Genomic DNA, 26,820 nt, shown 5'->3' on the forward strand with positions numbered 1-26,820 from the left:
AGTCTTACAGAAAACCTATCTATGTACATTTATTGGAAAAGTAACCATCAACTAAAGGAAACTCCAAATTCTCTGTACGTATAGATTCATTGAAAGTGTGAGAATGGTTAAACACCAGTCTCAAGGATGGTTTGGGAAACGGTTGACTAGCTTAATTATCGCACCGGCATAGTAAACCGAAGTCACTGTTACGCTTCATCATACTTTGAATTTCGACCAGTTTTTACTTAAATTTACGATACAGTGCATTCCAAAATAATCTTCAGATTGATTTAAAATAATAATAATAATAATAATAATAATAATAATAATAATAATAATAATAATAATAATAATAATAATAATAATAATAATAAAAACACGAAAGAAAGAAAGAAAGAAAAATAATTATAATGAATAGATGATTCTTTATTACAATTAATTAGATTAACATAAATTATTAATTATTAATTGATTAGATTATTAACATTAATTAGACTATTTGAAAAGGAAACACTTATTCTCATGTTGTGAACAATGCACGAAGGATAGATGTCTGTACTGCATCACTCATAAGTAAAAAGCCTTCACTAGCGGTAACTCTCTCTCTCTCTCTCTCTCTGTCTCATTTGTTTGTTTGTTTTTAATTTTCAAAAATCACACGAAACAAATAACAGTATCACACAATTTGTCAGTTCGTAGAATACAAAATTTGTGTGGGTTATAACGTCATAAGCTTGGGAGAGGATTACTTGGTTATGGAGGACATTCCAAATATATTGCATATTTTACAAAGAAATATTTTGTGTAACTATTTGAAAATTACGCTGAGAAATTGTGATAATATTGTTTAATATTTACTTTCCTGTTTTCTGCTTCTAGAATGAGTGTTTAGAACATCGACTGGTAATTTGTTTCCCCAGTCTTCACACAAAACACGGCTAGTTAAACAAGACTAGCAATAGATCAATGATTTTTGTGCTCTACCCTCATAAAAATAAGTATTTCTAGGAAAATTTTGTTTCTCTAGTTTCATTTGCTAATGAAATTGAGGAGGAAAAAATTAAAATGAAGGTATTCCTATCTTTGACAAAGAGGATATTCCTTTCGAAAATGAATGAATAATATATTTCTTTGAGTTTATATTACGTATATCGTTAACTTTTCTCCTATTTGTTAAGAGACATTGTGTAAAGCATTTAAATTCTCTGTATAGTTACGTGCATTTTCCACGATGTCGTACCTATTTTTCTGTTCAGGGTGATCATACTCCTTATTAAAGTTTTTCACGTAGAGCTTAGCACTATCACACTGACTTTCTATTGGGTGTGTTTTGGTTTCCCTTACATTACTGAACAGTCTGTATAATATAACTGCGATATAACAGATGTTCCTTTTTCTTGTTTATTACACATGCTTGTTAATGTTAATATTGTCTTTGTTAAAAAAAAAATCTTTTAGTTTTACGTCCTGCGGTTATGCTGGTTAGGCTAAAGGAAACGATTGATGATCAGAAATAAATGCAATGGTGGAATGAATAAAGTGAGAGGAAATGGAAGAACTCCGAGAAAACCCACGCACACGGTGTTTGTCCACTACAAAGTTCACTTGGCGCTATATTGTCTTTGTTTATTGGATAGTGTTGCTTAAGTATTGTGAAGTGGTGTATTTATATTTCATTTAACAAGAACAAGAGAAAAGTATCTTTGACACATTTTCTACCATTGTTATTTTTTGATAAATGTAATTATTTGATTTTCTTACGAAATGTGGTCCTATATTTTTTACTTATTAGGAATTGTGAGTATGTTGTGTTTTACATGCCAACAACTTCCTCTGTTGTATCGAGGTTATCAATAATTTATTTAATAAATTCTTAGTTCAAATATATTTCTTATCTTCTTTGCAAACTAATTCTGTCTGAGCAGAGTTGTATATAAATATACAGTAAATGAATTATATATATATCATGTATGTGACTTTGTTCAGTAAGCACATTTCAGGGTGTCGATTCTAATGCACATTCTGTTATAATACATGAAGAAAATTTTGCCGTCTATAATAGATGCAACATTCACTTGTGGCTATACGTAGTTTCGTTGTTCAATCCACAATTCAATATACGTTGAGAAAAAAAAAATCTTCCTTCAACTTGAATTAGGTGGAAATGCATATCTAGAAATAATATGAATACAAGCTCCAAGCCAAATAAAAATGAATTTAACATTCCATTTGCACTCTAAATTTATCGTAAAATAATTAAATTCATAAAAGAAACAATAATAAAATTAACAACAACAGAATTAAATTTCATAACATCAATAACATGAGTGACCCATCTTGAGCATATATATTAATCTTTGACATTAACATGGAACATATCTAAGAGTTGACGAAGTTCACAAAATAAATTCTCAATCAAACTAAACAGAACAAATTAACACACACAATTTTTGTCACAGAATGGTCGGTTACATATTTATACGGCAGAATCACTTGAAAAGGGAAAAGCATATTCATCCACATGAAAAATTTCTAGTACAATGAATTTATTTATCCTGCAATATATAAGGAATGAGAGAGAGAGAGAGAGAGAGAGACAGACAGACAGACATGTCACCCCAGCCTCCAGCCTACTTAGTCTAGGCGCTACTCCGGGTTTGGGGTTGTCCTAGTTAGAAATAATCCAAATTTCGTACGAAATTCCGTATCTACGAACGCGAATGTAAACAAATTGTGGCTTAAGCGTTTCAGTTGCTATGTTTATTATTATTATTATTATTATTATTATTATTATTATTATTATTATTATTATTATTATTATTATTGCATTATATGCGCATTCCATCAGGAATTCAAGTTACATAAGTTCAATCGAAAAACTTTTTCAAGAAAAAATCTCATTCGTCATTCAAGAATTTTAAAATTCAAACACTATCAATTCCTTAAAGACTTTTAAGGAATTTACACTTAAGATTTGTCAGTTAAAAATAAATCATGAATTTAATGTATGCATTCATTTGTATAGTAAATAAATTAGCGAAGTACGTAATTTACTTAGTTAAAGTTGCTGAAGTTTATATTATCTTTTTAAAGATTGTCTAGCAAGTATAGATACATATGTGTATATTAAAGATTGGCGTCTTGTTGCTATTCTTACAGTGACCAGTTCTGTATTATAAATTTTTCGAATTTCTTTTTTTCGTTAACAGCAAGGACCGATCCCCATCCCCAGTGACTGTGCAGCAAATTAGACAAGGGTTTATATCCCAGACAGAAGGATCTGCAACCCATACTTCTGCAACACCTACCTCTCCCACAGGCCAGTCATCACCGACTGTGTACTATGGCCAATCACGAAGATCCTCCATTCACTCGAATAGTGAACCACAGGAAGTGAGTCCCATTCATGTGAAGTTTGTGCGCGATACATCACGATTCTGGTACAAGCCTACAATCTCTAGGGAAGAAGGTATGTAGTTTCTTTCGCATCTATATTCAGTTTGAACAAGTTTCAAAAAACAATGAAATTTTGATATCTCAGAAAAGTATGGAATACACAGAACAAGTTGTTGAATACACTGAAATATACATTTTATTTTATTTTATTTTATTTATTTATTTATTTATTTTTTTAGTTTAACAAACAGTTTTAGTTCTTATGTATCATCAATTCAACTCAAAGAATAACCTGAAGAACTTGCATCTCATATTTTTATTTTATTATTTTTAATCTAAACGAGTACGTTAATGTTAGTAGGCATTATAAAATGGCCAATTTTAGGTTTTAACTCTTCTCCTCTTGTTTATATATTTTTAAGAACGTATTATCAGAAGAAAGAAGAAATACTGCATACCTAAGTATAATATTTAAAAGAATTATGCTTCGGATTCAGTGTAGAATAACGAACAAATTTGTTTCATTTGGTGATATCTGTAATGAATGCACTTAAAAAAGCATATTGCAAAGTAAGCAGTAGTAAAATGAGCAGCAGTGAAGAACTTTTCTTCTAAACAAAGAAAGGTTCTTAAATCATATACAGGGTGTACCTTAATTAATGTAACAAAAGTCGGGAGATGAATCCTGTCATCGAGATAAGTAGGAAAGGTCATATGAACATATAGCATATTGGGCATATTGGCAGAGTTAGCGAGGGCCGAAAGCGTGGGAACAGTAAGTTTGAAGCGGTAGATATCGAAAACCAATAAGGTTAGAGGTGGTGGTTTATGAAAGTCTAGAGATGGCGCTGGTATTCAATACGTAGTTGCTCGGTTCACACACAGATGGCGCTTGTGTTCAAGACGTTACAGTACAAGAGTGCGCTCGTTGTGTTGCGAGTGTTGAATAGGACATGTGGCTGTGTTCAATTAAAACATGGTGCGTTATTCAAACCTTGAACAGGCCGACATTACTATTCATGTACGATCGTGCTGATGGCAATGGCGTGAAGTAGCGTTACTTAATCAGGAGTGTTTCCCTAACAGACTCCAACCATCATACAGGATGTTTACAACAATTTGTCGGCACGTGTGTGAAACATAGGGACCGTACTACCTGTATCTGTGGATGCTGGTCAAGCCCATCGTGTACGAACAGCTGTTATGGACGAACTTGTGTTAGAAGCTGTGGACAATGAGCTGAGGGAAATTTAGTAGTGCGTTACATGAAAATGTTTTGTACCCATACCACCTGCAAAGGATACAATACTAACAGAAGCGAATTTTCAACCAGGTGAAGCAGTCTGCCAGTAGTTCATTCAAGTGATCACTACCATTATGCTGTTTCAAGCATCAGTACTGTTCACTGACGAGGCTACGTTTAGAAGGGATGGTATCGTCAACATGCATAACACACACATGTGGGCAGATGTACATCCCCATTGTACTTTTATCACTCATCATCAACACCAATTTGAACTCCATGTATGGTGTGATATTATCCATGATCAACTTGTTGGTCCATACGTGATGTCCTAAAGACTGAATGAATAAGTATTTGATCTTCCTGCAGAATACACTGCCCGAATTACTGGAAAATGTTCCCCCTGCAATTCGCCGGAACATGTGGTACGTGCATGATGGGACTCCCACGTAATTCATTGTGCATGTCCAACCGTGGTTGAACTACAGCTTTCCCAGACATTGGATCGGACGTGGCGGTCCAGTGCATTGGCCTGCGCGGTCTTCGGACCTGAATTCATTGGATTTTTATGTGTATGGGTCACTTTAAGAGTGTAGTGTATGTTACTTCTGTCAACGATGTCAACAACTTGAAACAGCGTATCAATAACGCTTGTGCACCTGTTTGCCATGACCCATGTATCTTTGAACGGGTTTGGCAGTGATCCGGTATCAATGATCTGCTTTGTCATGCATGCATTGCTGTCCATGGCGGACTTGTGATGTGCCCGACGAATGTACGTTTGTGTCTCTCTGCACGTTGATATCTACCGCTTCGAACTTACTGCTCCCACGCTTTCGGCCCTCACTAACTCTGCGAATATGTTCAATATGCTATACGTTCATGAAATCTTTCTTGCTTTCTCGGTGTCAGGAATTTTCGGTTTCGGAAACGGTGTCTCCCGACGTTTGTTACATTAATTAAGTTACACCCTGTATATCAACAAATCCACGCAACTGACGAATGTAAAATTCGTAAGGTAGAAAGTATATGTAATAACAAGAAGACTTTTTTATTTTTTTTATTTCAGTAATTATGTATTTTAATTGATTTTATAAACACGTAGTACTTATATACAGTTGCTTTTCTGCCACTTTCAAATTAATCAAATTGTAACCAACAAGAACTGGGTATGAAACGCGAAACAAACAGCATCTCCATTACGTTGTTACATGTAAGAACACATTGGGAATTCTTTCGTATGCATAAACTGCAGAGAGAATATCATAATTTATCAGCGGGGAGTGCAGTAGATTTAAGTTTTGTTTCCTTTGGTAATGCATTGAAAATTAAATCTACAGTTTAGAGGGCGAAACTCATAACCCGATTGATCAGTGATCAGTCACAGAAAAGTAAAAGATCACTGAATTGTCGAAAACCAAGTGAGGCAATGCCTAATTCACTATTTAAAAAAAAAAAAAAAAAAAGGCAAGGCAAGGCAAGGCTATTAGCCCACTCTTATCCTCCCTCTACATCTCTGGGTTAGAGTTGAAATTAGATTCTTTGAGTATTTCATATTATTTTATTATTGTTATTTTAAGGACTGTTAATGATAATTACTGGAGAGAATAATTTTAAGTAAAAGTATTGAGGAATCTAGACTCATATATTATCAATGTTAGCGTAATTTCAGTTGTTTAACTATCGTTCGGATTGTGGGAAATACAAATATTTTACCTGGAAGACAGTTTATAATAACATAATTGATTGTTTTTTATGAATTCAGAGCAATGAAAGATATTGAGTCTTGCTTAAGTTAATAATCGTGACTTAATGTAATATTTCTCTAATTCTTAGTAAAGAATATTAGATTTCCATGTGTAATTAATAAATCCAGTTTTCTATAGGGTGGTCACAAAGTCCCGTTATCCCTCAAAATAAGTAACATAAACCACAAAACATACGTAAATAACTACACGGAAAGAACTGAAAGACATGAACAACAATGCTTTCGAGAAGTTTTATTGAGATAGGAAACATTAAATGTCCAAAGGATTAGTCTGTCGACCGTCTTCTCATGACAAAGAACAATACGACCGCCAGTTTCAGTGCGACATTTTGTGGAGTATTGCAAGTGTAACTTGAATGAAAGCTCGTTTCACAGCTTCTATCAGTTCGGCAGTAGTATCGTAACGGTTTTGTGCAACGATGCCCTTTATGAACCCCCATAGCGCATTATCACAGGTGGTGAGGTCTGGGCTTCGTGGTGGACAGCCAAGTGGTGCTGGCAGATCCGGACTACCACGACCAATCCAACACTCAGGAAAGACTTCCGTGCGATATTCTCATTTATTACTTTACATTAGGATTTATTAAGGAGTAACGGAAAAACTTATATTAGCATTTATCAAGGAGTAACGTTACTTTGTGGCCACCCTGTAAGTTTATTTAGTTATTTTAATCTTTATTTTACGACAGAATACAGGACGAATCAAACAATAAAAGCTTGTTAGAACTCGAGTAATAAATAGGAAGACTTCTGTAATTGTGCTTTAGATGTAAAAATATCAAAGAATGTAAAAAATGGCTGATAAGTACATATATTTTAGGTAATATGTGCTTTTTATCAATTAAGAATATTTCTGTTTAATTAATAAACTAAAGAGAATGTGACCATTCTTATTTATTATTTATTTATTTATTTTGATTTTTATTTTTAATTTCAGCAATTAGTATGTTGAAGGACAAACCTCCTGGTACGTTTGTGGTGAGAGATTCTAATTCATTTCCCGGTGCTTTTGGTTTGGCTCTGAAAGTAGCGACACCTCCGCCAAATGTCCAGAGTAAGAGCGGAGATCCATCAAGTGAACTTGTACGCCACTTCCTCATTGAACCAACATCAAAAGGTGTTAAACTAAAAGGCTGCAGCAACGAACCAGTGTTTAGTAAGTGACCTTTTATTATTTTTTTTTTCTAAATTTTTAATTTGTAAGGTTAAGTAAATGTATGTTAATGTTTTAGCATGTTGATATGTTTATCGACATTCCAGTGGTGAAAAATATTACATGTTCTTTTCGCTAACTGCAATTTTTTTATGATGCTATTTGAATATTTTTTGTTGTCATTTTTGTTTAAAAACTTAAAAATAATAGACTTTTAAATCTTTCTAACGACCAGGTGGATAGTAGTAGATTTTAAATTTGAATATTTGTAAAAATGAAAGTAAGTTAATAATAAATGATGGAGTGAGATAAATTGAAGGTTATTTGGAATTTTTTTTAAAAAAAAAGTACGTAATACTATGAATTGTTTCCTGCTTTCCTACACAAGGTTGGCATCATTTTCGAACTTCAAGAAGATAATAGAATAGAAATATATTCTTTATTTTAGATGTCTTCCAATTGCATATAATCCGGAAAATTAATCTTTGAAACCATGGAAAACTCAATTCAGTGGGAAGAAAGAAAGAAAGAAAGAAAATGACAGTTTGAAAGAGAACTCAGGTGTTTTCTTTTGGCCTTAATTTTGTAATATCTGTTTCGATGTTTGTGTAAAATTTAGGGATTCATTGGATGATCTTTTGTTTCAATTTTTAGGTAAAATGATGAACTATATGAATGTACATTTATTTCTGCTATATAAAAAGTAAAAAATTGCAGCTGGATCACGAATTTAACTTGTCTCCGACCTAGCTTGTCGGTTCCTGAACAGCCATACATCTTGTCATTCTTGAAATCGGTCTGAAACCATTTGAATCATACGGACTGTACCAAACTCCTCTTTTGCGTGGCAGCAATTCTGTGTCTACGTTCTTGAACACCTCTTGCGGTTGAATTACATATTGTATATGATATATGACGTAACCGATTTTATACTACATCACTTCTTATATAGGTGCAAATTCAATGTTACGCAAAGAGTAGCTCTATTTTATGTGAGATAGTGTGAACTAGTATAAGCTCGTAAAACTAGGAAGTCCAATAAAACGTAGAGGCGCAACCATTTTTAAGAAAAATTATCCATCACAAGATCCAATCCAGATGGTATTGCTACCTTGAAGGCTTTTTATACTCTAGTGAATTTAGTGTTGTATAAAAACAAAGTGAAGGTGCTCGCATTCTAATATGAAGAAATAACAACAGTTTCTTGACTATTTTCTGCCTTTGATTTAAAATCATTTCTTCTTCTCATGTTGCTTATAATTTTTCAGGTTCACTTTCCGCCCTGGTGTACCAGCATTCACTGACACCAATGGCATTGCCTTGTCGGCTGCTTTTGCCAGAGGGTGAGCCAATTCGGGATGTAGTAGACAGTAGTGGCACTTTGAGTACAGCACAAATGCTTTTACAACAAGGAGCAGGTAAGCATAATAAGAGATATTAAAAGAAAATAATAAAATTATAAAAGTCAACTTCGCTTACAAACGTGAGAGAAAATAATTTGAACATAAGTTGCATAAAATTATGCAAATACAATATGCTTGTGATGTGAAGCATAAAGAAGTTTTGATAATATTACAGTAGTTTCTTTTAGAGAAAATAAGCTGTAGGTGCGTGGTATTAAGAGATATATAGCTATTTACCTAGGTTAAAGGTATACTTTTAAATGGATAGGTGAAAGTGAAGTGAAGAACACACTAACTGTAATATCTCGATAACGTCATAGGTATATGTATTAGCAAACTTAGTAATTAAGTTTTTTCTTGATATTGTGTAAAACCATAAACAGTTACGACTAACGAAATATATAGTCTACTTAAATTTAAAAAAAAAAAAAGTTTATATGTAGTATTTTCTTATATTAATTCTTCACTACTGCTCTCTTCGCTAATTATTTCTTCATTAATTCTTAATTCTTCGCTACAGGGTTCACACTGACCTTGAAAGTCAGGGAAGATCATAGGATATCAGGGAAATTAAAATGGGTAGTCAGAGAAATGCTTTAAAATATCCTGAGAGTCGGGGAAAGTGCTATATTTCACAGAAGAGTCAGGGGAAAAGGGAATTTGATTTTACGAAAGTATTAAAATAATTCTTATTTCTCAAGCAATGTTAACAAGCATTACAGCTGCTCATAGAACACAATGAAAATCACCTTAAAGAATCAATGCAGATTCAAAAAGATGTGGAATGTGTGTGAAGATAATTATCTTTAGAAGTAAAGAAGGTCGAGGAGCACTAAAAGTTGTTAAAATTTCTAGGTTTGAAAGAAGAACAAACGAAATCGAAATTTTAGATAGTCAGATAGGCAAAATTATGATATATTTACTTGTGTATGTTTGAGTGTGTTCAGAATATCAAGATGTCACGTTAGTGCATAATTATTGTTTGGTTGTATTCTTTTTAAAATTTATTTCAAAACGCAGGAAGTTTGACTCATAATAAATGTTTACAGTAGAAAAGTAAGCTTATACTGTATTTTCAAAATAAAAAGGAAAGCGTTGGGTGGCTGTGAAAATTGTAGAAGCCGATTAAGAAAAAAAATATATTTTTGTTCTAAACTCAACCATAAATAATAGTGTTCACGGTGTCGTGGGGTGAGGGAAAATTTCTTTCTTAATTATGGAAATTCAGGGAAATCAATATCAATTTCAGTGCGAAACCTGCACTATTTCTCTAAGCAAAATACCTAAATGATGTGACTATCCTTGCAGTACCAATGTATTTATTCCAGCGTAAATATTTTTGAAAGCCTGTGTTGCTTTCATCTTCGGCCGCTCCAAATACGCCACTAGATTCACATATTTATGAGTTCTTCATTAAGTAAACGTAAATTATGATATGTTGGCCAATATGTTGTGAAAATATTAAAATAGCTGAATAGTCGAAACCCAACTTGTAGTTTATCCACTATCAAACTATCAGTACACTAGGGTTGCCAGATCTTACATTTTTTCCCGTAAGTTTTACACTTTTCTAATACGTTTTACGTTGTACGTTTCTACTTTCCCCATAAAATAATTTTTTTCGCTTTTTTAAAAAATAAATGACATAAGTGATAATCCTGGATACTTTTAAAATGTTTCGTTAGTGATTTTTTTAAATTAGAGGAATTGTTTTTTCGCACACTCTTACTAACAATCCAACAATCTATAGCTTCGTATTCAGAGAGAAAATGCAACAGGTTGTTTTTTTTTTTTTTTTCTTTCTTCAATATCCTATCTAATCGTCATCCCAAGCTTAAGTATAATTTGGTTTTAGCATTTTTGATTTCGTCTGTAAAAGCCGTCTCTATCAATCGTGATATACTGGTGTCAGGAATAGAAGTTACTGTGAAATAACAGAAGTAGAACTGTAAGTGAGTATGTATTTCGATATGTTCTGCAATGGTCTTTTCGGACGTAATGTGACATGTGGGTCTTCATTAAAATTCAACTAAAAGATAACAAAGATTAAGATTAAGATTCCGTTTTAGCGCAAAAACTATATGAGACTAAGACCTGACCTACAGCTTAACGTGAGATCCGAATCACATAAGTTGCCACCGGGAACTGTAATATACTTATTTTAATTAAAATTATTCTACGTTACTATTGTGCAACCATATATATATATCAGGCGCTCAGGTATACACTGGATAAAGCTGCCAAATATGGTTTAGCCCCTCCTTTGGTCATATCCTGGATCCGCCATTGTATATATATATATATATATATATATATATATATATATATCTTCTTTTTTCCCTAAATATTGCAAAAGTCTTCCTTTTTTTCTCTGAAAAATCTGGCAACCCTACACTGTATAGAATATAATTCATGAAGGTTTTACTGTTTGATAATTCTATGACCACTATGAAATTTATCCACTATCAAACCATCACTTCACAGAATATAATTCATGAGATTTTACCATTTGATAACCCTTTGAGCACTATGAGGTTTGTCCACCATCAAACTACCACTCCACAGAATATAATTCATGTAGATTTTACCACTTGATTTCCCTATGACCACTATGAAGTTTATCCATCATCAAACTATCAATTCACAGAATGTAATTCATGTAGATTTCAACACTTGATTACTGTATGACCACTATGAAGTTTATCTACTATCAAACTATCACTTCACAGAATATAATTCATGTAGATTGTGCCACTTGATAACTCTAATGACCACTATGACCAACTGTTCCACTATCACGCCCTTGGGTTTATACACAATGTGAATTAAAAAGCAAGTTCAAACTTTATGAATCTTAAAACTCTTAATGACAGCATTGATACAGCCCCAAGTGCCATGTTACTTTCCATGCCTCCTTCCTTTCTTTTCAAACTCTTCAACCATCTGATTATAAAATTCACGATGTCACTTAAATTTTAAGTCTGTTCTCCTTCCTTTCTTGTCAATTTCTTCAACCACCTGATTATAATATACACTATGCCACTTAAATTTTAAGTCTATTCTGCTTCCCTTCTTGCCAAATTTTTCAACCAGTCGATTATAAAATTCATCATGTCACTTCTAAATTCAAAAAGTTATATAGTACTTAAGAGTATTTAACACAAAGATTTCCATATTTTAAGTTATTGCTTACATTGAACTTCACTTCCATGAAGATTTTGTTAAAATAACTTTATTAAATGATTAAAACTGCTTTTCAACATGGAGCCCCAGTCGAGAAAACAAAATTGAACGTTTACCCTCCCATGGAACTAGTAAAACTGCTGTTGTCATCTTATGCATTATATATAAGTACGTTGGAGATAAAATGTAATACTTATAATTCCATTGAATAGGGGAAACTCTACCCAATAATTTTAGAAGTTAAATTTGACTACCATTTTCGAGGTTAAAAGACAAGAAAAGTTGGTTGAAAGAGATAAGTTTGGATTATAACATATAAATTATAAAATAAAGTTGAATAAACTAAACTGCTACCAACATAGCGCCAATTAGAATCTGGAAAAATGTCATGTCGGGAAGAGCAAAACAGAACAATAAAATTGCATCTATATCTCAGTTATCGTAAAAATGTCTTCTATTTGCATTTTCGCATATAATAATTTATATCTGATTAGAAAAACATCCTTCTAGAAACTTTTCCGTTGTAAATATACATAGCATAAATATTTATGCTTTATTTGTAAATATACTAAAACTTATAAAATAAACAGTAGAGAAGTTTTATATTAAGGCAAATTTTATCATTAGTTATGTATATACTAGTATGTAGTATATAGTTATGTAGTTATGTATTAACTTCTGTTTGCTTTATTTATGTATTATTATTATTTTCAGCCTGTAATGTTCTCTATTTGTTTACAATGGATACGGAGTCACTAACAGGATCGCAAGCTATCAGGAAGACAGTGACTCAGTTGTTTATGACGCAACCTTTACCACAGGCTACTGTCGTCCATTTTAAAGTATCAGGACAGGGCATTACTCTTACTGACAATGAAAGAAAATTGTTTTTCAGGTATAGATTCTACTGAATTTCTGTATGTTATAAATAATTAAAGGTAACTGAATTATTTAAGGATTTTTTACAAAACAGTTTGACTAAATAATAAGTAGGCAGTATTAGTTTAATAATTTTATGTTCAGATTATGTATGGAATTAATATAGCTTTCCCTTTGTTCGAAAGTATTTTCTGTACAGTCATACAGAAAAGTTATACAGAAAATCCTTCTTACACAAGTTTCTTATAAGACAATATAACTTAAGGAAGATGGAAATTTTTATTTAGTCTAACATTTGATAACTACGCTCTTGTGAAGCCATTTTACGCTGGAAATAATTAGCAGAAACATGGAAAGAAATTTTGAAACGGATCGGATAAGGTCAGCATTTAAAGGTACCATTTCAATATTCTTTTGTTTGTACTGAGGAAAGTTCCCTTAGACAGATCTTTTCATAATGGCTGGTCATGAGATTCAAACCTGGAACTTTTCTACTAAAAACGTGATGAACGCTAGCCATACTCCTACATCTGTCCGGTAAATTTGTTAATGTCATGTATAAACAGGAAACAGTATTTTGGTTTATACATGGTGTCGGACAGCTTTTGAGCTATTTTCATTTTACGTTTGCGAAGAATGTATTCAGCTTCTTGTGTGATTGGCAGGTAGATAAGAATAGTATTAAGTTTAATCCTTATCTTCTTTTACATGTCTTTTTCATATTTCCTTCAAACCTTGAAGATTAGAAGTCGCAACTAAAATGTTATCAGTTCCTATATGTAACTTGATTCCTTTATGTTTTATTTAGTGCTTTTCTTTGGCAGTTTATCTTAACCGACATACATATACATATACTCTATATCTTATACTTAGTAACAATGTTAAATGTGTACTTTTTCCTGATAAGTCGAAGTTTATTTTTTTTTTCACATTGTGCTATATTCTAATATTTTTCTTACTAGGCGGCACTACCCAGCGAATTCTATCTCATATTGTGGATTAGATCCAGATGATCATCGTTGGAGTCAGAGGAATGAAGACGGAATGCCAATTAGCTCTAAGTAAGTGATCAAATATCTCTATACTCTCTTTAAAAAATAAAAAAAAAGCTTAGAACAAGCAAATATACTAATGCGACTTCATGATCCGTTTATCCAAAATGTTATATGCAGATTTAATTTCGATACGAACAGATTTAAAATATGGATTGGCGTTGTTTCTTCCACAAAACTGGATCAAACTTACCAGGTAGAAAAAATTATCGACACTGCAATGAACATAAATACATTTGATAACTTCTATTTTTTGAAGGTATGTCAATATTGTTTCAATATTAAGTGTAGAATGCAAGTCTCTGATGTTTATCGTGTCGATAATTTCTCTAATTGATGACAAATTTAGTCTGTTTCTGACTTACTGTCGAGTATTCCACTGACTAGAAGTAACTGCATTGTAAAGAAACCTGGCGGGAAGTTCGCTTTTCATTTTATGCTATATTTTGAGATCTACATATAGAAGGAACAGTCTCGAAACTCTAGATGTTTAGATGTTGATAAAACCGAATGTGGTATTCTTTCACTTCTCCAACTCGGGACAATCCTTGGCTTCCAGGACAATGTAAACTTCTTTGTAAATTTGTTACAGTTCATCTACTTACAAACAATCAATGTTGTATGGAATTTTCTTGTTTGTATGTGGTATGTAGATCCAATGTAGAAAATTTTCATACTGTTAGCTTAACTGTTTTTATTATTAATTTCTTTCAATTTTTATCTTAGTATAACTTTGCAAATCTCTTTAAAACTTGCGTATATAGTTTTGTCTTATGTTCATAATAATGAGCTAACATCGAGTTAGTATTATGAGTTGAGAAGATCATGGGTCATATACAATCGGTTGAATTAAATTTAAGTTTTCTGATAATCAAGTACTTACCACACAATTTTGGTATCAATTTTCTGGATTTTGTTCTCAATGGACCATGTAGTTCAGGTTCCATGTTCAATTGTACATCCACATTCTTGTATTAATACTGTCAAGGGCCGTTAAACTCGAATCAAATATCAAGCTATTATTTTATTAAATAAAGGTTTTCCTCACGGTTAAGTAGTTACCGATACCGTCTTCACAGTAGGAGATCATGGGTTCGATTTCAGATGAGATCATGTGGTTTGGATTTTACATTAAGCTATAGGTTCCCGTCTCATATAGACTTCAACACAACAACTTCTTAAAAACAGAATTTATATTCATTATGATAGTTTTAATAGTTGGAAGAAATTGATATGTAAATGTATTAATGTAACCTAACATTTGCATTAATAAATTTGGGAGATACTTTAGAAATCCTACTCAAATGTTTGATTTATATGAATAAAGTGATTTACAGATTTAATATTGTTTAATGATATAATAAAACAGCATTGTAAATTTTCAATATTATGTTATTAAGAGGAGTCCTTAGTTCTTATTTATTTTTAAGTAAAGACTAGTTCACTGGTAGTCTATATATCGTAATAAAATTATAATTCGCATCGCAGAATACAACTAATTTTTATTATTTTTACATATTTACTTATATACTTTATAAAAGAAATATATTTGTATGTTTCTTTTGCAGCCGGTGTTTCGGATTTGTAGCTAGAAAACCAGCTAGTAAAACGGATAATCAGTGCCACATATTTGCGGAATTAGAACCGGAGCAGCCTGCGTCAGCCATCGTCAACTTCGTTAGCAAAGTAATGATGTCTGGAATTAGTAATAAAGCTAACATAGTGTGACGTGATTTCGTTGAAAGGAAAAAAGGAGAAAGAAGTACCTGAGTGCTACTACTAGAAAATAAAATTAAAAAGAAGTCTGCCATAAGTGTCTTGAAGAACACCTTGGTTGTAATGGTGTTGAATTCATATCTCTAAAACGCTTATGAATGTGAAACTTCATAAGCTATACGTGACAAATATTCTACGAGCTTATTATCTAGGAAAAAGAAAAGAAAAGCTCTGTCTTTGTTGTATTGTATATACCTCTGAATACAGAGAATAAATTTAAAGATAACTAACTTCAAAAGTAATTAGATCAGATAAGACGTGATAACCAGCGTTGTTTTTTTGATCTTATTAGCCCACTAAATTCTACTAGCTTGTAAAATAATAAACAAAAAATATATCGTTAAAATTTGAATACCTCTGCATCTTGTTGCATTCTGTGTAAAATAAAGTAAAAACAAAAGTAACACTAGAAGCCAATTGTGTTAGGCTTAATAATGTACAGCTTTTTTGTGATTGTAAATGCACAAATTTTATCAACAAATGTTACGTTTACTACTCATGTGCCACATGTTCATATAAGTATTTTATATATAAATAAATAAATAAATAAAAGTCTATATATAATATTAACATGAACTTCTTTGTGAGTTCAATGTTCTGTCAAAGAAATATTGTTTTCGCGCTTTGTACATTCTGTACTGTGTACATATGTAGAAAAATGAAACGATTTATGTCGAGTTAGGTGATGAATTTCTGTGTCCAAGTTGAAGAGAAAGATTAGTTAAGAGAGGTCTTTGGTTTATTTTGTTACAATTTTCGAAAGAAGTCCTGTAATTTAGGGAATTCGTAATTAATCAATGATAACTAGCTACATACTACTTTATGCTGAATTTGTTGTATAAACAAATCTTCTATAAGTAAAGAAATTCTGTAGAACATTGTGTAATTGTGAACATAAAGAGTATTTAGAAACTTTAATATTTAGTGTAAAATACCTCACACACATACACACTACGTTCCAGGGCATTAGAAAAGTTGTTTAATCCCCTTTAACCCACATGTGCAATGGGACAGACGAGGAGGTTAAAATGGTGCTACGTATGAACGGGTCGAAATAAACCTGTACGAGTATATGTTTGCTAGTTTGCTAGCTATAAGACTACTACATAGTTTACTCATTTTTAGATAATCTTTCACGCAGCCTGTCATAACAAGAGAGCTCCTTCTGACGTTACTGGTATGGTCCCAAATGCGATCACATGTCTTACTGGTAACACAAGTATCATATTACTTATTTTCATAAGGTGCAAATGTTAAAGAAATAAGAAGATAAAAAAAAAAAAAACTATTACCTAAAGAACATTTAAACATAAATCATATATCTTTATTACATTCATTAATCACCTCTAAAAATACAATTATGGTAATTGAGTCATACCGGAAAATCATCATCATTATGATCACACGACGTTAGGCATGTATGTATGCAATACAAGTTAGCCTAACTTTTCCTTTTGGTGAACCACATTAAAAATGTATGTGAAATTACCATTATTTAATATATGTATACATATTACCATATTTTTTAAATAAAAAGTACTGAATTATTCATTGTTCTGCTATTATGCTTCTTTCGTACGAAAAAAAACATCACTAGTCCCAAATAGTTGACTGTATTTGTAGTTATTTGTTTTAGAATTCGATATATATACATATGCAAACTCAAATATAAACTTAAAGACCTCTTAGTACTTGATTCCTTTATATGTTATTTTATGCACACTTATATGATTGAAAAGATGTTGAAGTTTATTTATATACATGCGTACTATTCAGAAATATTTTCTTTAATAAAAAGTCAAATATATTAGGTATATTAGCTCAAAATAAGACTGGTAATTTTTTAAAGAAACGTCTTTACTTACAAAATATATACGGTATATATATGGGTGAACCAACTAGCTTATCGAAGCATGACTGCATTCAGAGTTAGTAGATAAAACATAGAAATATATAATTCATATACGTAATATAACATAGAAATAACAAATATCTGCATTGCATTTGCAGAACAAATGCCACTGTTCAATACAATTATTTATGTTATGCTATGATATATATATATTGAAATGAATTCTGGTTAAATTAATTAATTAGGATTTTAACGTTTAAACTCTTCCAGCGGCTATATTTATAAGTAATTTATATTAAGTTCTCGTACATCACATTCTAACTAAAGTTAACTTTTTTAACAAATCTACTTGTTAAATGAAAGAGTACGGAGCTTTGTTATACGAATAATCCACATAGAATAAATCTAACCACATCTGAATCCTTATTTATCATATTTTTATTTTTGGGACATATTGGTGATTTTTGAATCAAACACACTATAAAACTACGATAAAATATTTGACACTAATTTAAAGTGCATATGTAACAGCTTCTAAGCATGTTAAGAATTGATGTAAAGTAATACGTACCGTAAACTTCTTCCAATATTGCACGAAATAGAATGAAATAGGTATCCATACTTTCTTTCTATTAATATATTTTCCAAAAACACCATTTCCAAATACTGTATATGTAACTCTGAATACTTGTTTGGCAAAAACATTTCAGTTCGATATGTTATTTATCTCATAAAGTGAATTTGTTCTGAGGAACGTGTATAAAATTACATTTAATGGAATTAAGTACTTTATGTGTAAATCTATATTAATTATGAATAGTGGAGTGAAAGATTCACCTGACTTGTGAAAATGAGTTGTTTATTTACAAGATTTATTTTTCTTATAGGACATCATTAGATAAATAATACATTAAGTAATGATTTGCTTCGTGCATTTCTAAGTGACATACCTCTGATGTTAGAAGACAGCTTCTTTTATCTGAAAAAAGAAAGCTATATATGACAGCTTTTATACATTTTCAGAATATAATCTTTCTAGTGTCTCACTCGTTTCTGTAATTGTTTCTAACTAAAGTTTTAATTTGTCAAAAATATTTCAATGGTTTAACCATATGTAATAATTTTGCTGTATAGTTCTTGGTAATTCTGTTCATGTACAATACCAGATTACCTCTGTCATTTTATCTGTTCCTGATGTATAGTAATAAAACTGTTACAATTAAAGTTATCAGTTTTATTTTCCTATTGAATGTACTTTAATGCAATGGTAATTTTAGTTTACGTTCTATCATAGATTATTTATATGAAGAGTATGTGCCGTATAAAATTTTCCGTCATATAGTGAATAATTCGTGCTTGATATTTTCATATCATAATGAACCACGAGAAATGTCCTGGATATATGAGACTTTTACAGATAAAACATACGTCAAAGCTTAGAAACAGAGTATGGGAAAACTGTTCCGGAAGAACGAGACTTATTAAAAACTTCAATAGACTAAACAGCACTAGAACTGTAATTTTTTTTTTTTTTTTTTTTTTTTTAACCAGTTATTCACTGCAATATTTTCCAACATCCTTAATCGTATAGGTAATTTGTGAAACTGTGGTTCTGGTTGGAAAATCTTTTGCATAATCTCGTTCAAACCTGAATATTATGGCGTTGGTAAATTATACAATATCTTCCTGATCTTCTCTTGCTCTATTATATTTCTTAGGAAATTTTTAAAACCTATTAATGATGAGAAGCTTTCTTCATTTGTGACAGAGAAACGAGGTAAGTTTATTAGTTCCAGATATTATAATAGCATATTTGAGTGTATTCTACTGAGCCTTATTGACACATTATTATTTCATTTTGATTTTCAGAATTGTATTCGAAAATTCTGGTGGGGGTTGCGTAGAATACAGAAGCATATTGCAACAGTTCATACACTTATTGAAGTTCTTCCGCTTTCGAAAATCCCAACTTTTGAAAAAAGTTTTAGGAAACATAATGCCAAGTGATTCGACTTCCAAATAACGAGGATACAGGAACAAGGCAGAATCTCTCTGTGTCTGTCGTGGGTGGAGCTATGAATTTGATTGTCAGATTTTAGTATACTGATGTTTCAATTCTGATTGTCATGCAAATTTTCTGATTATCTTACATTTTTACAGTGTTCTAGTTCTGACAGAGCTCAATTCATTGATACAGTTAAGAAAGTACTCATTGTCCCAAGTAAACCAAGAGAACATATGAAACATTTCGAATATGAAGTCCTTTTGCTTAGTAGCATACAAATCAACCTAGTCTTAAATATTGAAATACAATATTTTCAAACAAATTTTGAGAAAGCTTAATTTTAATTCAAATAATATTTTTTTAAAAAATATTCAAAGCGTAATACAGTATCATCAACATATGCTCTTTAATATTATCACTTGGTAGCCAGATTTATCCGGATGATGTGATTGTAATCTTGCGTCTTAACTTTTTTCTAAATAATTATGAGCTAAAGTTCAAAGTAACCAATATTAGCAAATCAATAACGATGAAGTAACCAATATTTCTAACACCATTTCTCTGCAAAACCTACATACAAATGTGTATTAGTAAGAAAGTTAAGTCATCTTGGACAAAAGTTAATCACCAATGATTATTAGATAACATATACTAACTTTATAATTGTATTGTAGCATATTGTAATATGGAAGCACCAAAGCAAAATTCAGTTGGTAGCTTTTTGGGTCATTGCTGCAATTTGTTTTTTTCATCTGACTGTAATCAGTCATTAAAATAATAATAATAAACTACAATATTTGTTAATTCACTCATTACTTCAAATAACTTCGAATTAACTTATAATAATAATTGTAGGTCATTTCTGGCATACTAATCCGGTTAAGAAGAAAAAAAAATCCGAAATGTTTCAGTTTCATGTTTATGATGCTATCGGATACTGCGATGTAGAGCCGTAGCTAGGAGGAAGGGGGGGGGGGGGAGGCGAGCGAGGCGGTTGCCCAGGGCGCTGATAGCAAGAGGTCGCCGAACAAGCAAGAAGAAAGGAAAAAAGTGTTGGAAGTGAGTAACGATGTGTTGGCCCGAAAAGATATTGGCGCCCTATTAAATCAATATTGTTGTCGGTTTGCAAAGAAATGGATTTGGTAAAAATTTTCTTGCTCGCTTCGCTCACAACCCAAACGTTTCAATAAGAGTCACAAGTTTTTATTTGTTACTTAAAGTAAGTTAGTATACAGGGTGTTAATGAACTACACCGACAAACTATAAGAGATGATTCCTTACATCAAAATAAGGGAAGAAGTTCATGTGGACTTATGGCGAAAAGTGCATAGTTTCAGAGCTAGGGCTATCCAAAATCACGAAAAAGCCAAATTTCAAGAGGTCTTATTTCGAATTCGAGAGACTGTGGATGGTGGTCCTTATCAGCGTAAAGGATGTCACGCATACGCAATCCAAAAATGCATATTTCATTAATATTCAGTGAGTGTACAGAGTATTCCCTGCAGGGTGAAATTCTCAGACATGCCGTGAACCGAATTTTGAGATATGCTCTGACTTTATGATTGGTCCAAAATAGGCAAACAATAAACCTTAAGAGTAGTGAATACGGAATAGTTTGGCGCAATGTCGGAAGTGTTAAGGATCGTCAGCAGCACGGTCTCTCGTACTCGAGAAAAGGCATGCTGCAATGTTTTCTTTCACGCTTATAAGTGAAGAAAACGTGAAATATACCATGACGAAATACATGTCATCACACGTTATTCCGAACACAAAAGAACATGGAGCTGCCGGTTCCTAACATTTCCGACTTCCCTCCGAAGCATTGGATGTCCATTGTTGTCAAGGCTTACCTTCTGTCTACTTTGGACCCTCCTTGAAATCAGGGTATATCTGAAAATTCTATTGAGAGCATATCTGAGAATTACATCCTGTAGGGAATACCCTGTACACCTATTGAAAATTGATGAAATATGCACTTTTGGATTGTGTATGCGTGGCTTCCTTTACGATTAAGAACCACCATTCACAGTCTCTCGAATTCGAAATAGGGCCTCTTGAAATTTGGCTTTTTCGCAATTTTGGACAGCTCTAGCACTGAAATTATGCACTTTTCGCCATAAGTCCATATGAACTTTTCCTCTTATTTTGATGTGAGGAATCACGTCTTACAGTTTGTCGGTATAGTTCATTAACACCCTGTATATGATTTGTTAATGACGATGTGATATACAAGGTGCCGAGTAATCACAGTATGCGCACCAGCGTTTTCAAAATTAGAAACGGTCGAAGTCTGAAATACGTGTTCTGCGTTGTGATGGTGATGAGTTTGCTTAGTTAATCGTGCTTTTCTAGGCCCTACCCAATTGGATTAATCACGACGGTCAGAATGAAGGTAGTAAAATGAAAGAAGTGAAGAGACGCGCAAGCACACACAAGCTGCTGTTTCGCGAGAATATTAAAAATGATGGTAAACAAGGGAGTTATAACATTTTCGAACGTAAAGTAGTTGTAGAATAGGGGCTTAAGGGCTCAGAATTTCGTCTTTTCCAAAGACTGATCACTATCAGTGATTTTATTTATTTCATTGACATATGAAATGCTCCCAATTTGAAGGAATTTATTGGGGTCATTTTTGCACCAACTACTTGTATTGCCAGGATATTTTATTGTGCATACGTATTTAGTTGCCTGATATTTCTTTTATCTATCTACATATCATGTATAAAAACATATACACACATTATACGTATATATATATATGCGTGTGTGTGTGTTTGTGTATTTTTAATATGTTAAATATGTTAATTAGTAATAAGTAACCGTAAATTCAGAACTTTCACCCAGGACTTTCATTCATTAAGAAATAATTACGTAATTACTATAATTTCAAACATATACAGTAGCCAAACTATATTTTTGATTTTAAATACAAATATTAAACATATTTTTCACCGCTATTGATCAATATTGGGAAACTCGCAAAGAAGGCTCCTTCTGAATTTCCGTTACATTTCACAAAATATTTTTTACCATAAAAGAATCGAAATTAAAAACTTATTTGTGTGATCACATACAGAATAAAATTATTACAAAATTTACAATTATTACTGGAAATTAATGCTGTCATCTATTTCGAACATTTTTTTAAAACATAGTTTCTAATGTGTTGAAATTTAATTTCTTATCGATAGTATGAAACGTTGTAAATTTCCTTAACTGTTCTCCAAGTGGATCTATATACAACCAAAGGTAGTTTTGTCAAGTTTAACAGAAAGTCCAAAATAAGTCTCTTGAAAACAGCTCTTATTTGTAAAAGAATATATAATGATCGCTTTTGGCTGTCTAAGAAACTTGATAAAAATTCAGCTTATCATAATAACAAAAGCTGCTTCTGTCATATGAAGAAAGGAAAGGAAAAAGAAAAGAAAAAGCTTGGTAAGATGAATATAGGGGGTGTCGAATTCTACTTCGTCCTGGGCGCTGTAATCTCTAGCTACGGCTCTTCTGCAATGCTAAACGTGACGGATAACGAATGCAAGAGAATGTTATTAAAAAAATGTAGAATTTGAATATGAGAGAAAGCGAGACAACCCTCCGAGAAAAACTCACAATTACGATGTTGTCCAAAATAAAATTACATGATCTTGGAATGAACCAGGGAATTCCTTAAGAAGTGAGTACTCTCCCACTAGGTCCCTGTGATCTCAATCACACATACGGGACATCAATAGAATGACTGTCACATTATGTTGAAAGTTTTAATGGAAAATTGGCATTTTTATTTTATTTTATTTTACAGTTTAACGTTCCATGGTTATGCACCCGAGACAGATGATCATAGTGGAATAAAGAAAGCGGGAGGAAACGGAAGAATACTGGGAAAATGCGTGCATACCTTGAATATCCATCACAAAGTTCACTTGGCGCAGGTTGAGATCGAACCAGGGGCCCTACGCACGGGAGATGAGCCTTCTACAACTGAACCACCGTGCAGAGAATACAATTATAAATTGAGCAAGCATTCATAATTGTAGCTCCACATTACTGTGGTGTGCAGTCAAAGGAGGCTGTAGAAATAGGTGCTGTGCAAATATTCCTTGCCCCGCTAGACGACGTCGAACTCTTCATGGGAACACTAATTGCTGCGCAACAACTCCCGAATTCGTGCCCTACTGTTCGGAATGTGATTATCTGATCTACCTTAGCCATGCACACAAGAAGTCTATCTGTTCTTTTGCTTCGTGGTATTGGATTCTGCGCATCGTTGGTCATTACCATCAATTCCACATTCACATCACTGTGGTTGCATTCAGATGGACACCTATCTCACGGAAGTGTAATCCACAGACACGATATATCATAATTCTTTCGCCACAAAACGCAGAAACGTGTTATTTTTCCTGCTGCACTTGACGATGAGACTGTCCAGGCATAGACACGTCATGTTAATATTTGGCCACGACTCAACTGTGGTACTTTGGCCTGGCTTCGCTTGCTTTTTTCCAAGAGATATGACCAGTGCACGCGATACGTCACGGAGCTCCACTGCTAATCATTTTACTGCCATTGAATCTTTAATTCTGCAAATGTATTGTCAATCTGATTTGTCCTTCTTGATGTTAAATTTGTAATGTCCATCAGTATATATTATTGTCAAATAGCGTTGAGTTGGAAGCGTTTCTTCCTTTGAGTTGTAAGCTTATATAAAACACACATAAATATTTTCACAGTTCAATTAACTCCATTGTTCAAGAAACCTGAAAGTTATTTGCTAGGGATAAAGCTAGAATATGGGTCCTATCCTATGCGAAGCCAGTCTATTCAAGGTTGTTTTAACTTCCCACTATCCTATTGCCCAGTATTATGTTATCCTTCACCTTCTTGGGCTACTCAAATATCACTTTTTCAAAGATTTTAACTACAATTCTGTATATTTCGAGTGACCTTCCTCGATGACTAAATGTTTAACGTTTGCTTTTATGCGGAAATCCCGTGTTCGATTCCTGGTAGCAGGTTCAGACCCGTTAAGCTGTGTATGTTTCCGTCTTGGTGCTGGCAAAGGGACGCTAAATTCCAAAGCAGTAAATTCTCTGGTAGTGAGAAACATGTTATACCAATAAGCCAATATTCTGCTATTACGTCTTGATCGAATTGTCCTTACGATATTCGCTTTGCTATTGTTTACAGATCAATTAATACAAGAAAACTACCATACAGCTCATTTGAAAGAATGAGAGCTATATTTCATACTTTTATCCTCTGTAATTTCCGTTGTGACAACAACCTGCTAAGCCTATAACAACCAGCAATTAATTGTTCAAGTACAAACACTATTATGCTCAGTACAAATCCTAAAAGTAATAAACAAAATGGGTACTGTAGATGAATAATATTAAGAACAACGTTTTCTTCTTGTTGCTCAGTCATTTCTGGAATTTTCTTTGTAAGTTTTCTTGTGTGCATTAAATCGTCGTACCACTTTTGACGAAATCCAGTTTCCAGAAGGCAAGTGATGTAAAAGTTTATTTTAGCTAGAAATGGAGACCATTTTCTGAAGAAAAATGAGCAGAAATGAACTAAAACTGGTTGATCGACAATATGCAATAAACAATGTCCATTTCTGTAAAAATTATATTCAACCAGAAAATATTCTAGAAATATTTTTGGTTCAAATAGAGCTACATCTTTATCTTTTACCATACGTCTTAACACTCCGATAACATCGTAATCAGGAACATATCTCTTGTACATTTGAATCATTGCCAAACTGCTGGAATCTCTTATGGCTCTTTCATGTTCGGGATAGCTTCTCACTTCTAAACCACTTTCTGCAACATCTTCCAAAGTACTCAGTTCTTCGTAGTACATAGCGACTGTGAATATACGAGCTAAATGCGCTGTATATAATGTAGTAATAACAAGTACAAAGTATGAAAATATAATGAACACAATTCTGATATATAGTATGTTAGGAATGTGCACAGGCTGTTGAAGTAACACCGTATATATGTACGTGAATACATCAGTGTGAAGTTTGTTTTCCGCTCGTATGTGTAAAACACTGAGAAATAACTTCAAGGTAATTATCGTTATTACAACAGATCCTAAAATTAAAATCCATACGTCCCCCTGAAATGCAAACGTCATTTCTTCATAAATTGGAATTTGTTGAGTTGCTGGCACAATAAAAGACAGAGGGAACACGTGAACAACGACGGAATAATCCATAACTTCGGTTTCAGTCATGTAGAGGGGTAGAGGATTAAGGTAGAATTCCGATTCCTCTGTGACTACCGTGTCGAAAATTACGTTATATGTAACGTTCTTTGGCTGTAGTAATTCTTTGAGACACCGGCTATCTAACGTGAAATTCATATGCTCAGCCAAAGTTAACATTGTATTGACATCTACACCATCTTCCAAGATACGTTTCTCGTTCTCAGGTATTGGGTACTGATATAGAACCATAGGAAATTTCTCATAGCTTCTTGTTTTGATGGTGTATTTATTAAGATTTTTCAGTTTGTCCGCAAATAAGACCATACTTTCGCAACTCTTATTACCATTATGCTCACAATGCTTTTGTACTTCATACACTGATCCATTCCTTTCATTTTTGTCTGTAATGAAAGGATTGAAGCTAAACACACGTACGTTTGAACACGGTGATTTAGATTCCAATTTCGATCCGTTCAATGCTAATAGTAACACAGAATTTAAAATTTTCTGTAACCAAACGTTTTCGAATATGCTAGTGATTTCGTCTTCTGTCACAGAAGTTTCTTTCAATAAGATAAAAGTTTTGCTTAGTGGATTCCAAATGGACGATGTCGAAAGTTCCTCTAGATCCCAAACCAAAGTATTGCTATCAGAAGATATGATTATCGAAACATCACGAGATCCTTTGAGAAATGTGTTCATGGTGTTTTGACTATGTGTACTAGTAGATTGTAATAGTATAGGGACATTACTTTCATCTTCAATGTAACGATAAATCAAGGCATCAGAGTTGTCGTTTGTCGTATCGAAAATTGCGACTGTTCGACTATTATTCCAGGTATGTCGTCCTAGTAATGTCAAACATTTAAATAAAAGAATATCTGAATCTTTCTCAGAATAGAGAACAGG

General features: G+C 32.7%; 1 protein-coding gene across 11 annotated transcripts in view; it reads left to right on the top strand.

Moving 5' to 3' along the window:
• by (focal adhesion protein tensin) overlaps positions 1-18,911 on the top strand; it is a 947,366-nt gene extending 928,455 nt beyond the window's left edge. For all 11 annotated transcript variants that reach the window (XM_081744677.1, XM_081744683.1, XM_081744695.1 and 8 more), the window contains 6 exons: positions 3,192-3,451; positions 7,327-7,545; positions 8,811-8,960; positions 12,843-13,023; positions 13,970-14,068; positions 15,628-18,911. In XM_081744677.1, the coding sequence (XP_081600803.1) occupies positions 3,192-3,451; positions 7,327-7,545; positions 8,811-8,960; positions 12,843-13,023; positions 13,970-14,068; positions 15,628-15,787 (1,069 nt within the window). In that variant the 3' untranslated portion in view covers positions 15,788-18,911. The remainder of the gene's footprint in view (positions 1-3,191; positions 3,452-7,326; positions 7,546-8,810; positions 8,961-12,842; positions 13,024-13,969; positions 14,069-15,627) is intronic.
• Positions 18,912-26,820: the final 7,909 nt, after the last annotated feature.

Source organism: Thermobia domestica, chromosome 2 (assembly GCF_964235325.1).
Source record: "Thermobia domestica chromosome 2, izTheDome1.hap1.1, whole genome shotgun sequence".
Lineage (NCBI taxonomy): Eukaryota > Metazoa > Arthropoda > Insecta > Zygentoma > Lepismatidae > Thermobia > Thermobia domestica.